Source organism: Centroberyx gerrardi, chromosome 8 (genome assembly GCF_048128805.1).
Source record: "Centroberyx gerrardi isolate f3 chromosome 8, fCenGer3.hap1.cur.20231027, whole genome shotgun sequence".
Classification (NCBI taxonomy): Eukaryota; Metazoa; Chordata; class Actinopteri; order Beryciformes; family Berycidae; genus Centroberyx; species Centroberyx gerrardi.
Window position 1 is genome coordinate 14,731,962 of NC_136004.1, and position 15,422 is coordinate 14,747,383.

Genomic DNA, 15,422 nt, shown 5'->3' on the forward strand with positions numbered 1-15,422 from the left:
TGATTTTGTTCAAATCATGAACCGTATCTCCATAGTAATTATGCATGCTTCAACGTGCATAATAAAGTGAAGTGAAATATATGAAAGCGTTCACCGAAATCAAGTAATCTGACTGTCATTAATTATTTAATTATTATGTATCAAAATTATTTTGAATCTCATTAAAATGAAAGCTTGTGTGGCATATTTACTCCCTGTCTTCCCCGCAGTACAAGACCAGTCTCGGTTTTGTATCAGTCTAAGAGGAGTGCCTGATTCCAACAGAGGTCGCTCATTTGATTTCAAGATGTTCAATTGATTTGCGTGGTTTGTTGTTCACTGGTGACTTTTGAATTGTTTACTGATGCCATGGTTTATTCAAAGCACATGGAAGCTCTTGCTTTCTGGACAATGCAAACTGCACACTGAGGGACCATGCAGAAGTCATTTCTCGTTCGAGCAGAGGCAAATTCTCACTCTGGTTCATTTGCTTTCAAACTCACATTGTAATCGCTGTTTTGGCTAGATTATTTTGTATGCAAATAAATGGTAATCTCAGGTCAAATCAGTACAATACTGAAGGACTGTCGACTGCCCTGTCTAAAAGATGAATGAAATCCGAATTATGGACTCGGATATTATACAGGCATCATATTGATTATTTAAAAAGTTGCAAAGTACAATAATTATTGTGTATCAATAAATTAGTCTTTGCAGAGGATGCTGAGGTCAACTGTAGTGTAAAATGAAAATTCTAATGATGGATTTTGTCCACTAGGTGACACACAACATTAGAAAATATGACTTTCCAAATGTGCTCTGATGAAGTCAATATATTCAATTCCCAACAAATGTGTTCAGCAAGGTCTGACTTGTCTAAAATAGAGCTTGCACAAATAGCCTCCAAACCACCAAGGAAAAAAAAACTACTGCCTTGAAGACAATTGAATCTCTCACACAATGCATGGAAACAGACACACTTACAAACACTGCATGTTTTATGCAGCTGTGCCATCTGGTGGGCAAAATCAGCTATACCATTGAGAATTTTTTTTTTTTTTTTTTAAATCTGTCTATATCTGTATTAGTTTCATCAAAGTTGAAGGTATATTGAATTTAAATCACGTCTTCCAGTCACAGGCCCTATAACTTACACAAAGAGCATTAGCAAGACATCTTTCTTTCTTTCTTTCTTTCTTTCTTTCTTTCTTTCTTTCTTTCTTTTTTGCTTGCTTGCTTTCGTGGCACACAGCCATCTCTGCTTGCTATTCCTTAGTTCATAAATGGCCCAATCTCCAGTCTAACTGGAACCTTATTTTTATTTATTTACAATCATAGAGCTCTTAATACCAAGAATAACAGTAAATCATAGGTCAATGTGTGTTTACTGCTATTACAAATTAATCAACAACTCAAGTCATATTAAAATTCATGACAATATCTAAAAATTAATATAGATTGGGGATTTCCGAGGAAAATACATAATGAAAAATTAATTTTCATGTTATTCTTATGATAATCTTGGATGGATTAGCTTTGCCTGGAGTTACAATGAAATTAATCTTATTTTGGCGTAAAACTCTAAACGCCCTAAAGGACTTTTTAGATTGAACACAGTCAGTCTTTTATTCACTATTACTGAAATGGAGCAGCTCCTGAGATTGTTCCTTGATCACAGATTATTGTCTTTGTTCTCTAAATTCTAGCTTTGGGGGAGAGTTTTGTGTTCCCAAATATCAATAGAAATACCTACAATCCTCAGAGTAATGTGAATTCTGGTTTAGGTTTGTGCTTTCCTTTCAAATTTGATCACTTAGAATTAAGCTTGCCAAAGCATTATGTCTATAGTTTCGACAACAAATCTGTGTCTGGTTACCAATTTACCCAGCAGTTGCCCTCTGATATTCTTACTGTGTTTTTCTTGTTGTGCTTCCTGGAACCTTTGGGCGAAAGAGAAACCGAGTCAGCAGAAACTGTTGCCAAGTGGCTCCCTGCACACATGGATCATCAAGATCAATACTTTTGGCGCGTCAGTGTTGGGACTTTTAATAGAGGAAGTCTGGTAAGGGATCACAGAACACCACAGAAACATGGGGGGGTCAGAGTGTTGCCATGGTGATGCGGAGTGATGTGGCCGATGATGGGTAACATTAGAAGGGTGATGAGGGAAGGTGGTGGTTACGGGTGATGGAATATTTGTATCCACATGCCATCTTGACGTGTGTGTGTAGAGAGAGTGTGCATGAGTGTGTGTATACATGTGTGTGTGTGTGTGTGTGTTTGTACGCACATGGGTGTGTGTTAATACTCCCACCAGCCCAGAGTCATCCAGTAAAAACCAGTCAACCGAACTTTTAACAACCAATGACGTATTTCAGTTTCCCTTTTCATTTTGTAGTAAATGGAGGAATTCACTAGTGTGTGTTTGTGGCAGCGCCCGCAGTGTCGTCCCGGTCAGCGCTCGCCGTGTGTCCGCGGGCATCGGCTTGAACGCTGATTACAGGCCCGAACGCTGCGTCAGCCGCTTTGCCAGTGGGCTGCGTTCAGAGCTCCCACCAGGCTCGCCCCGCCGCCGCACCGCAGCCTCGTCGAACACAGCTTGAGAGCCACTGACACGCGCTGACATCACCACATGTGGCTCTCATTTCCCAGGTCTCCCCAGGGAGCAGATAAGAGGATCTGGATTTGAGAGCAAGAAGGAAAACACTGCCTCCAAAGTCAAGGATAGCAGAGTGTGAGCGAGTTGGGGATTCTTCGTGGAGCGCATCAACATATGATGGAAGCAGAAATAATCAACTCTATAAATCTTGCTGGTGTTTGAGGCCTTGGACAAAGAGTATGGCGAGGGAGTGGGCAAAGGCTTTAAATCTCATGTAGGGTCAGTTCAGTATGACGGAGGGGAGTATAGTGGGATCAAATACTGTTTATTGTTCTCAGTTTTAGCCGATCGAAGATAAGGATATATTTTTCAAACCACGCAGGACAGAGGATAGAGGAGTTTCACTATGACATGCACAAGCAAACTCTTTCAAGGATGCAATCACACACACACACACACACACACACGCCATGGACACTCCATGCAAAAGTGGAAAAACTAGTAATACAAAAGTACAAAGGAAGTCCATGGTTATAAGGAGTGACAGCACATTCCTCTGTATATTTCTCCCTCCTCCAAACTGTGTGTCTCATCTAAACGTTGTTGGTCCAGACCTCCCCAAGGTCTGCTCCATAAACAAAACTGTCTGCCCACACATATACACACACACACACACACACACACACACACATACAAACACACACACACACACACACACACACACACACACACACCTCTAAATCAGGACCTCTCAAGGCAAAGTTTACGAATACTCTATCATCCTGACACCATGGTCTAATTTAAGGTCTACATAGGAGAGCAGACACAGAATTCCTTTTTACTGAGATTTGTGATCGCTTTTCATTTCAGCATAACCCTGCCATTTGTTTATGCTTGTTGTATTTCACTGAAGCGTGGTTCGTGATGAAGGGGAAGCCAAAAGCTTATGCTTTTGTTTGTACAGTTTGACAGAGAAAAAGAGAGAGAGTCACAGTGAGGGAATGCAGAGAGAAAAAGGAGCGGCAGTTTGGAAAATCCAATGTCTTTTAAGTACTTGTGTTTGTGTTTATGAGGTGTTTGCAAATGTGAGTATGTGAATTAAAATTGCATACACACACACACACACACACACACACACACACACACACACACACACACACACACACACTGAAGCTCATGGGGAAGATATCTCTGGCAGAGTTGCTGTGAAAGCGCATAGCTGAGCAGTGACCTCACCTGAGAGCCTGGTGAGTACACCCACATTCACATAGAGTGTGGATCCTCTGTCTCTCTTTTCCCTCCCTCTCTCTCTCTCTCTCTCCCTCTCTCATGCAAAGAGCATGTGTTTGTGAATGTTATGAACAATCTTGAAGCGTACATGTGCTCTCTCTCTCTCTATTTTCTTTCTCTGTCCTTCCAACCTGTCTTTCTTTCCACCCAGCGTCTTTTGTTCCCAACTTCTCAACATATCTCTGATGTTTCCTTTTGTTATCATATCTGTCTGGCACCTGAATTGACCCCATTGTGTGTCTCAAGGATATGCCACAGTCTCATTGGCCTCAAGCTGATAGTAAGTTTGTGTGAGCACAGCTGTCAGATTAACATGTTTACACCGTTGGCTTATCACTAGCGACTGCCTTCCACTCAGTTGTATCATCATCGCCACTAGCGAGCCTTTCCCACACCCACCTCAATATCTCCCTCCAGGAAAACAATAACATGACTCCTCCACTGAGCTCAGCATTACTGCGGCAGGAGGGAGAGAGGAGGTGAGGTGCTGGAGTGCCATCAGTCTGCTCAAGTAAAGAAAAAGTGTTATATCACATAGTTGATATTGAAACAACAGGTAGTATAGTAAATTAAAATCTTTGGCATGATCCATTATCATCGATCCTCTTAGAATATTGGTATTTTCTATAACTGACTCACCAAGCTCAATGCTACTCGCCTGTACTACTGTGCTTGACAATTCCCAGTGATGAGAAAAAGTAGTGAAGTGTTCAGCAAGGTCTGACTTGTCTAGAACAGAGCTTGCACAAATAGCCTCCAAAAGGTAGGACACATTCCAGCAGCTTATACTGTAAATTCACCAGACAACTGAGCATGCTAATGTCCTAGGAAAGGCTGTACTTATGACAAAATGAGCAGAAGATGTAGCATTCCAGCCATAGTGACTGTCCACACACACACACGCACAAATGTATGACAGCACACACACACACACACACACACACACACAGACTGCACGGACACATACACAAACCCAAGCACACGTGAGATAGGTGGATCCTCTGAAAGCATGGAGAGGGGAGTAATGAAAAACATATTATTAGTGAAGTGTAATGACCGCTGGATGACAAAGATCAAGCTGTGACCCCTGAACCCAAACACATCCCTGACCTTTTAACACCACCCATCAGGTCTGAGCACACATAAACCTGCCGTGCAAGCCTGGATGTGCCCCAGGAAAGAAGGATTTGGACAAATCCATGCTGACAAGGAAGTGGCTTGTTTGCTGGTATAAGTTTATTTTGTCTATTCAGAGGACCAGAGAGGTTTTTTGTGTCCACGTTATGCCACGCCCCGCACCATAAGATGGTGGAACAATCACAGTTACCGTGATTCAACATAAACGAGAGCGCTAAAGTCATGTGGATTATCAAGCAGTTTGACAGGGAGAGACTATGAGAGGATGTTGTGTGTGAGCGGTCCACTCCACACACTGTCACCCACACTCTGTTTGTTTAGGCTATTTCGGGACGGCAGGAAGCTGACCAAAAAGCCGGCATCTGCGACAATTAGAGAAAGAGTTTCCGTAAATGAGAAGAAAATCCCCATTAACATGCGCTTGCATACACAGGCACGCACACACACACACACACACACACACACACGCAAATACACATGTTCAACTCCCCTCTACACACACAATCATTCCCACATTTCGACCCCATCTCTAACAACAGCTGCCACCGCACCCCAGCAGAGGAAATGCCAAAGTCCTCTGAAGTGGAGCATAACAGCGCTGCAGTTCACATCCACAGCGAAGGGCCGAGAGGCTGGAGGGGCAGGAGAGCCTCTAATAGCAGGAAGTTGTAAGAATAATAGTGGCATGGGGATGTCATGCCCCCTGTCCCTCTGGCATGCAAGCTTTGGCCAAAACAGAGATGTGTGTGTGCGTGCGTGTGCAAATGCTTACATGTGTATGCTGGTGTTAATGCACCGTTTCCAGACAGCTTGCAGTGAGGTTTTACCCGCTATGGGTCTTTTGGGGAGGAATCTGAACTCTGTCCTTGTGGCAAAGCAGCGGTTTCATGCCTACAGTGATACACACCATGTTGTGTTTGTACTGGAGTCTGTCGAGATTTGACAGTTAAAAAGCACCATGTCAGATTTGTGGCTCTGTTTTCTCTGCTTCTTGGTGAAAATATGGCGATGGTTGTTAAACACCAGAAATATAATTCATATCACGGTGACTGGCTCTCCTCGACAAAGCAAAACACTGAACCTTAACTCATTTTGTGTTTGCAACATAGACCTATTAATATGTCCGCTACCCTGGCATCATTACAGAAGAGTTGCAAACCTGACAGTGAAAAATGTAGTCAGAGGCTAAAATGAAAAGAGGAAGAGGGGGGTAGGAAGGTGAAGATAGAAAATCTTTGCCTTAAAAGGAAGTGGTTATTTTTATGAGTGACTGTGTCTGGTGACTGTGTCAATCCAATATTCACCAGAGGATTAGTCAGCCACTGTCCACTGTTCCCAGATCAAATCTTGGTGGGGGAAAAAAACATGGCCTGGCATATTAGCCATTGTGGAAACTGATCTGAGATCTAATCTCCAGCCTGAGCCTGACACATCAGAAAATAAAAGGCTGTGACTTTTATCCTCTACATCTGTCCTGGATTATCTAAGAATGACTGCTAAGTAAATTACAGAGCTCAGGAACATTCCCATAATCCAAGATCATACACCCCCATGCCACTGACCCACAGCGAAATACCAGAGTGTGTGTGTGTGTGTGTGTGTATGTGTGTGTGCAAATGTGCATGAATGTGTGTGTGAGTGTGTGCATGCGTGAAAGAGAGAAACAGGGAGTTTAACAGTTTAACTAGAGTTCAAAACCTGTCTGTGTGTGTGTCCGCGTGAATGTGTGTGTGTGAGTGGTCAGTGTGTGTGTGTGTATGTGTGTGTGTGGCACTGTTGGGCAGCCATTGAGTAGACCCCCAGCCGTTCTTAAACACTGAAACAGCCTCCCCTGCTCTTTTTTTTATGTGCTGCCTGCTTCAGACTCAGTTCCCATGAAATTGGCCCTTCTTTGGCTTGTTCAAGGATGGCCTGCACTGTAAATGGCTTCTCTGGAGTCTGCCAAGGGCCGCTGGGGGCCGGCTCAAAGACCAAAGGAGACAAAGAGAGACTGACAGTTCCAAAGCTGCCGCACTGCCCCTCTAGCCCCACAGTCTTTAAACCACACCAGCATCCCCTATTCCCCTTTATGAGATGTCTCGAACTGGACTTCACCACTCAGACACCATCATTATTTGAATTATGCAAAATGAATAGTTTTCCTGGATTGTTCCATTCTGTTGGTCCCAACAAACATTCATTTTTCAAGGGATTATTATGTAAATATCAACAGAGGTGGTGCAAAAAAAAAGAAAAAAAAAAGAAGAGAAGATAAAAGTCATTTGATGAGGACTGCTGTTAAGGATGAGGATGCATACAAGATTTTTATTATCGTTTATTATATAGAGTGGTTGTTGCACGGTGAACGGTTTTCTTCCGAGTGACCCAGCTAGTGAAGTCATTATGCTTTCCACCCTCTCAACGGGAGGTGGGGCTTTTGGTGAAAACTTATTCCATCTCGCTGCACAAAGTCTGGTGTGCAGTCCCAGTCTCCTCCACGCTGTGAGTGCGCAGCGCCTGCACGGATCGCTCCAATTTGAAACTTCAACTCGCACTGCATGAACTTGCATGCCTATACTGTCGTTTTCTCGGCCGTGAACGCCCCTCAGTGTGTCGGTGTGGCCGTTTGCAGCGGATAGTCCGTGTGGACGTGAAGAGAGAATCTCCGGGAGTGGTCTGGAAAACTTTTGCCATCATGACCATGCGAGCGGTCAACCTTGATACCTACAGCCTGTCGCTGCTCACGGCCAAAGAGGACATCCTCAACCCCCGCTCCTCCACCAACTGGTAACACTTTATGTTCTTCTGCAAAATTACTTCTGCCTACTTTAGCAGAACTATATTTGTCTCCATCGACGTAACAGATTCATTCCAGTTACGCAATAAAATGACTGATTATTGAACACCACAACACAAGTGTAAACAGAAACTTTTAGCAAACGTTCTGCATTCTGTTTTGCTGGATGAGTCGTGGTCTACTTACTTATTCATAACCAGAGCGCCTGTTGTGTAACCAGAGGCTTGGTTTTAATTAATCCAATGAGTGGAAAGGAATACTGAGGTGGCCGGCCATGGGACAGCACGCAAACGGGATTACAGGTTCAGCAGTGGCAAATTCAAATGGCACAGATAGCTTCGTAGCTTTTAAAGTGCCACAGAGATGTATTGGCTCACACCTCCTATTTGGCTGGCTGTCCATTACGCACGCCAGGCGGCTGGTTACCTGTGTGGCCCAGAGCGCAGCAGCACCTGGCCGGCGGCCCGCTGGACGCACCCCGGCCTGCCGCTCAATGACTCGGCCATTCTCCCCCGGGAGCTCTGCTGCTTCATTCTTTGTGTGCAGGGTCGGGTTTCTGCTGATGAGCTGATCTTTGAGAGAGGGCTTGTCTTTCAGGGAGAGGCTATTTAACTTGACAGACAGCATAGCACGCACGCAGGACTGCCATCAACTTGACTACTACTAGTAGTAACTAGTAGTAACCTAGTAGTACTACTACTTTACTACTACTAATATGCTCAATATATATGCTAAAGGGCAAATGTGCAGCATAATTACAAGAATACAAAACCAAAATACAGACCACAATTCAAGTAAAAGCAAGCCAAAATAACAATTTTAAAAGTGTTTTACAGGAGGAACTACCCTATTTTCCATTTTAGAATACTATCTTGACTACACTTTGCACTCTTGATTTTGAAACCTATATGCAAAGGTGAAATAATTTGTTTCATCCTGTCTGCTGTGGTATTTGTGAGACCATGTAGTCTCTAGTAACCTGACAACCTGATACTTTGCTTGTTCATCCCTCTTGTCACAAGGATTGGCTGGACCATCACTATGGTGACTTATCCATCCTGTCCAAACAATATCTGTCTCCAACTCTGTCTGTCCATCCCTCTCTCTCTCTCTCTCTCTCTCTCCCCCTCTGTGTGTGTGTGTGGTATTTTCAGCTCCAGCTTCAGACACGCCGTCACTGGCTACTCGGCTAGCCTGAGGAGAATTAGACATACTATGACCACTCTCTTTCCACGTGTCCACTCCCATTGATGACAGACTAGCCTATCACCAAAGTTATTGCAAATTACAACTTATAGCCTAGAGCAGTGGGCCAAGGCGCAGGCCTACATGTGTGCTCGCGTGGAAGTAGAGGTTTCATTCTGTCTATCTCTGTTTCATCTTCCTCTGCTCACATCTCTCTCTGCCATCAGGTTTACTCTGTCTCGCCCGCCCACCTTCCTCCTCCCTCTTTCCTGGCTCTCCGTTACATGCTTACAGTATACAGACCTGAGCAATAGAGATCCAGAACGCTGAGTGAAACTTTGACAGATCTTCATGAATGCGGTGGAATGAATTTCCCCATACAGGCAGAATATGCTCAGTTTCCTTGAAAATGTCTGAATGCAGCAGTGTTTAGGGACAACACCTCCATTGCGATACTTCACTGATCCAGCAGTTTCTCATTGGAGACCTCACTGAGACCCTAACCCTAACCCTAACCCAGGTCTCAATGAACAACAGCTCTGGACTGTGTCTCTGCCAACCCACTGCCTGTCAGACAATCACACACACTCGTGCATACACACACACATACAGACACAAAACTCATCTAGCCACCACATGCACGTGTTTGCTTGTGCTTATGAGAGAAAGAAAACGAGAGAGAGAAAGAGAGAGAGTGTGAGAGAGAGATCCCCCAGCATTAAACCCCCTTTAAAAGGCTAAATAACACTGGTGTGACTGAATAGAGAGAGAGCGGGGGGGGGCATAATGATGTCATTATTCCCACCGTCATACCATCGAGGTGTTGGGAATGCACACGCATGCATGTGTGTGTTTCTGCCTGTGCTTGTGCCTGTGTGTGTAAAGGTGACGTGTGTGCATGCGAGTTTGCATGTGAATATATTTGTATCTGAATGTGTGTATGCATCCTGCAGTGGCTGTTAAAGTGAGTCGGGAGTTGAGAAGTTTGCAGTGAGAGGGGAGGAGGGCTGTTTCGTGGAGCGGTCCCACCCCCACTGTGTGGCCTTGAGGTCCCCGTGTGTATTATCTAATGACCTTGTGTCGTGAATGGGAAACAGGCCCTTTGTGGGAAGGCTCTGAAGAATAGAGGGGCAATCTCAATGCATCCCTCATTCAGACCTCTCTATTCAACACACACAGCCTTGGAGGTCTCTCCTCACTCTCCCAGACCACTGAGGACTACAAAGTCTCTCACACATAGGCTGGAAATCAGCGCTGTCTGCCTGCCTGCCTGCATGTGTCTTATGTTTGTGTGTGCTCGGGGAGAGAGAGAGAGAGAGAGAGAGGGAGAGAGAGAGAGAGAGAGAGAGAGAGAAAGAGAGAGAGCATGTTCCGGAGGACGTTGAACAATACTCTCGACAGGAAATACTTCTCATTCTGTTCAGCAGCAGAAGTCATGACAAGTTTACATCCATTTACACCCAAAATAAATTATTCAAACAGGCGCTTACTGTAAGGCCAGCCTGGCTTACATGGCCATGCACAAATGGAAATTTTTGTCAAGCAAGTATGCTGACACAGTTATGTATTAGCTCATGTATTTCATGTAGATGAGCTCATACATTCAGTTCTGCAAAGTACAGGTTCAGGTTATATTTAGTTAAAGCACAAACTGGGGTCAGAAATTTCCCCTCTGTTCAATAAAATACCTCAGCCAGTGGTTTGTTCTGCCACAAATGTTGATGATCAAAGGCGTCTTACACAGTTTCCACCCAGCAGTGAGATAGTGTGTAAATACGAAACACTTTTTCCAGTGATATGTCCAAGCAGCGTGTGTTGCTACACTTGCCCAATCAAGTAGAGTGTTGCACCGGGTTAGTGAAGCATGTAAAAGAAGGGGAGACAGAGCTGAGTCAGTTACTGAGGACTTCGTTAAGAAAAAAATGTTGTTTCAGTCCTGCAAAACATACAGTATCAGATGGGAATTCTTATTGAGCTGTGTGGGAGCTTGACCTCTATTCATCACAGCTGGGTGTGGGCTGTATCCTGACATCTGTGGGCCCTGGTGACTTTGAACGCTGCCAAACACACCTTCTTCTTCAACTTCTCTTTGGCAGTCTGCTCTTTGGAGCTGTGTACTGTGTTAGTGTTAGTGTTAGCGTTTGAGTGTGTTCTCTTGTGGGGATTATTACAGTCAGGCAGTGACGCATAAAGTAAATATCTGATTTCATTTGTAGTAACAGAGTCATTCAGTTAGATAGAGCCAGTCACTCTTCTCCTCCAGTCCAAGTCAGCACCTTTAGTCAGGAAGCTTTTAAGCACAGAAATATTGATCTACGACCACTGATCATATCACTTGACCAAATCCACACATGAATTAACATACATTATGCTATTCCTATGATTTTGGTCAGTGCATCAAATGTGATGCCATCAAGCAATACTTTCTAGAGCTACTTCAGTACTTAATTTACATTTATGAGTGTGAAAATGAAACCCTATCTCCAGAAAAAACAACCTTGTGTGACTGTATTGGGCCCAGCAGTTCAGTTATCAATTTAAGGAAGTGTCACTTGATCACATCGCAGATTATAATCTCTTGTTTCTAGCTCTAGGAGAGGAGCTAGAAGCTTGTTCATGTATGCAAATATTAGCTAAACTCTTTACAAGATAGGATTAGCACATGTGAATCTTGTTATAGGGTCTTTTAATCTCTTTTACTGGCCCAGATTTTTTTCAAATCATTTCTCATTTGTACCAGGCAGGGACAGCTCCTCAGTGATTTGACGGTGCAAGAATTTCCTGAGAAGTTAAGTTGAATTTCCTGTAAAATGACGTACAGCCTACACTCTTGACTCTTTGGGCAGACGGGTGGCTGCCAAGCGTCAGACCTCTGCCGCCAAACGGAATTAAACATATCAAGTTTCACTCACAGGTTTTGACCCATATTCCAGGAAGATTGCTTTGTCATAGTTCAGCAGTTTTGCTTCATTTTGACCTCAGTTAACACTTCTTTGTCCAATGTTCCATTTTTTACTGCGTGTGCCACATGTGACAGTCCACAAATGTTATCTTGATGCTACAGCCTGAAATGTTGTTCTCTTATAGCTGTCAGAAAGCAGAAATAATGATCTGACAAACAATCCTTTGAGAGAAACAGTACTGTAATACAGTATGTCATTCAAGCCTATTTTCAGTATTTGGAGCAGGGTGCAGTGCCCACAATCTTTAATTACTTTAAATGCTGTCAATTCATTAGTTGGACACTTAGGTGACTGTAATTGAATAACTTCTTTCTATCCTTAATTCTCTCTTTGTTTTTTTTTTGACAGCTTTTGGGAACTGGAAGTAATAAATCTTACCGATCCTCATTAAACTAGCAACATACTATCCTCTCCGCTCCAGCTCTCTGTTTGGATCAAGGCCTCTGATCGCCTGTGAAAGGACTCTCCTGCTGATGATAAATGGAGGAGCTTTTATTTCAGCGTATGGGCCTGGGGTGTTTGTGTTGCTGCTACCTGCCAGAGTTTCCACAGGCTCATGCATGATTAACAGAGACCTAAAGGGTTCCTGGGTCTAAAGTTACCCGCGAGATGGGACACACCTGTGGGTGGGGAGAGGATGGGAGGGAGGAAGGTGAAACGAAGGGTGCCGCTGTGTGTGGATGCGCATGCTTGAATGCATATGCTTGTGTACAGTGGAGTGGCACGGACTCCAGAGGGAGATTATGCGTACAAGTGCAGCAAGTCAGCTCCCTTGTATGTAAAGCTAAACAACCATTATCGATCAAGCTGTTATCAAGACTTTACCCTCGGCCTGAGCCTCCTTGCATGGGCTCAGCTCTGTCGTTGTTTAGTTGCTTAATTACAACCCGATGGCAGTTAATGCTAGCTGTCTACACATGAGCTGTTGTGTAATCCTCATCTAGGTAAGTAAAGGTTCTCATAGCTTTCTACATTGTCATGAAAACCCCTGATCATCTGACTCTGGAATCCCATAGAAAGAAAACAAGCAGTCTGGTTGGTTTCCTCTAGCTGCTCAGGATAAGGCTTCAAAGGCCTCACACTGTGTTGTTATCAAGCTGAATGATAACAAGACGTGTTTGATCGATAGTTGATTTAAATAGCGGTATAAAAGGAAAGTCAAAGGGCAGTTACACTGGACCAATGCCCAGAACTCACTCTCTTTCTCTCTGTTTCTCTCTCTCTCTCTCTCCTTCTCTGCTTTCTGTACAATAGTGTTCAGTCGCTGTCTGTGTTAAATAGATTTCCACTGATTTCCAAAGGACCATAGGGGTGTTTACAGGATGTTGATACTTGGGAAAGACATGGGACTGAGGGCATCAAAAGAAGAATTCAGAGATTTTTTATATGTGATATGGAGATTTAGTGAGTGATCATTGCACTGCTGGAAACAGATAGGGATCCGCTATTATGAAGTATATCACCCTATGTAGGTTGTGCCATCTGCAAAGTAGTGGCCTCAGCTTGCCTGGCTGCTTGTGTGAGCAAGTGTGTGGGTGGCAGGTTGGTAGATGATGATAATGATGGATATAATGGCTGTTATATGGGGGTTCCTATGTTTAGATGAACTTAGAGAATGAGTTGAGCAGTAATCACTAAACGACTGCCTACTGCTCCCTTAAACACTGTTTAGATTCATCTGGGGTCTAGGATGAAGCTGCGGGGTAATAGTAGGTCTCAGGCATGATGAGACATGACTGTACAAGGTAATATGAGTGTGTTTGTGTGTTTGTGTGTGTGTGTGTGTGTGTGTGTGTGTGTGTTCCTGAGTATGCAAATTGTTGGTTATAAGACCACAAATTGACATGGTGTTGTAAGTGTGAGTTGTAATTGCCCTACAGAAGATGAAATGGGTGGGTAAGTAATGTGCGTCAGGACTTGGTGGCACAGTAGCACTTCTTCACAATATGCATTTTCCTTTTTTTTTTTTGTTATGAACAAAATAACGTATAATCAACACAAAAGAGGTGCTATCTTAATCAAGACATTGGAAGCAACGGGGGTGACACTCTCCACTAAAGACGTTTTAATTTTAGTAACATAAGTGTTAGATAGAGAGCGTCCGACACAATAACAATAACAAGCGTCCCATCATCGGTCCTCACACCTGACCTTTTTATCAAGTCCTCCTTTTGTTCATGACACTGCCTCACAGCAGTTGACCTTAATCCAAATGCCCTCAGCACATTGTTTCCAGTGGAAAACTGTCCTTTTGATGCCTACAACACTGGAGACAACAAATACATTATTGTTTCCCTTTGCAGTCCAAGATAAAGGCAGTTAGACGCTCTGCCGGAAACTCTGACTCTGTCTTTGTGGAGCCAGATACATTTTTCATACAACGCTATGAAATATAGAAGTTGGACTGAGGTGGATTAATCTAACCATTGGCCCACGACACTAGAGAGATATTTCCAGGGTGTGTCAGATAGCTGTCTAAAACATCTGTATCTTTGTGTTTCTCCAAACATTGGCAAGGGGAAGAACGCAGTGTGACGGGTGTGTGAAGCACCAAGCCCAACTGAGGCACTATGAGGGGATGTCTGAGCAACAGCATGATATCACACAGATAGAGTCTTGCACACACATCCAAGTGAACATTTGGGCACTGGCATTTACATGTATCTGTGCTAGAGAGGATGTCAAAGATACAATCTCTAAAATAGGTGTTCAAAGTAGATGTTGCATCCATAAAGATATAATCTCTGAAACCAGGCCCTTGGCACTCAAACGCATTGAAACTCTTGCTGTACTTTTACAGAGATGGAAATGACCCACCTATCTAGATGCTGTTGCCATGCTTGGGTTGCAAAGTGCTGAGGCACGCTGTTCTGGGAGATAGCGAGACACAGTGTTCTCTGTTGTAGTGTTGTTTCCACTGCCTCCAGAGCAGCTCCCACACAGCTGCCTCATGCCTCAAGAGGTAGGAATGATGCTCTCAGAGTCGGCCTGAGCTGCAGATGAGGGTCACCTCTTAAAGTCCCCGTGAAATGAACTCCCATTTCTTTTGCTTCCTGGACAGTATCTTTGGTGGCGACCTCATGCTGCACCAATAGGCGTAAATGTAAGTTTCTAAAAAATAAAGCCATCAGATTTTTGAACAATCCTGCCCCTTCACACTCCTCCCATCAAATTAAATTGCCTTTCTCTTCCTGACTCATATTCCATTGGTTTAGACTTTTGAATGATCCCTCACTGCATTATGTCCCGCCCCCACCATCCTGTTTCAACAGCAAATGCTGATGTTTTAAAATAATAATGAAAAAAATGTTTGCTAAAAGTTAGGATCCGTTTTAAAGCCCAACTTTTTCCTCTCCACTCTGGTTTGTGCGAGTCGGACATCTTATTTTCCGAGCCATTGAATTAGGCAGAACCACATAAATGAAGAGCTTGAATGAATATTGTGAAAGGAGTGATGCGAGGCCTCTAACCAAGTGCATGCCGAAACACGGAG

General features: G+C 43.7%; 1 protein-coding gene across 1 annotated transcript in view; it reads left to right on the top strand.

Annotated features, from left to right (window-relative positions):
- Positions 1-7,485: 7,485 nt before the first annotated feature.
- The window catches only part of LOC139912569 (uncharacterized), a 35,816-nt gene continuing 27,879 nt past the window's right edge, over positions 7,486-15,422 (top strand). Inside the window, exon 1 of the mRNA XM_071900403.2 lies at positions 7,486-7,771. Coding sequence (XP_071756504.1) covers positions 7,680-7,771 — 92 coding nt within the window. The 5' untranslated portion in view covers positions 7,486-7,679. The remainder of the gene's footprint in view (positions 7,772-15,422) is intronic.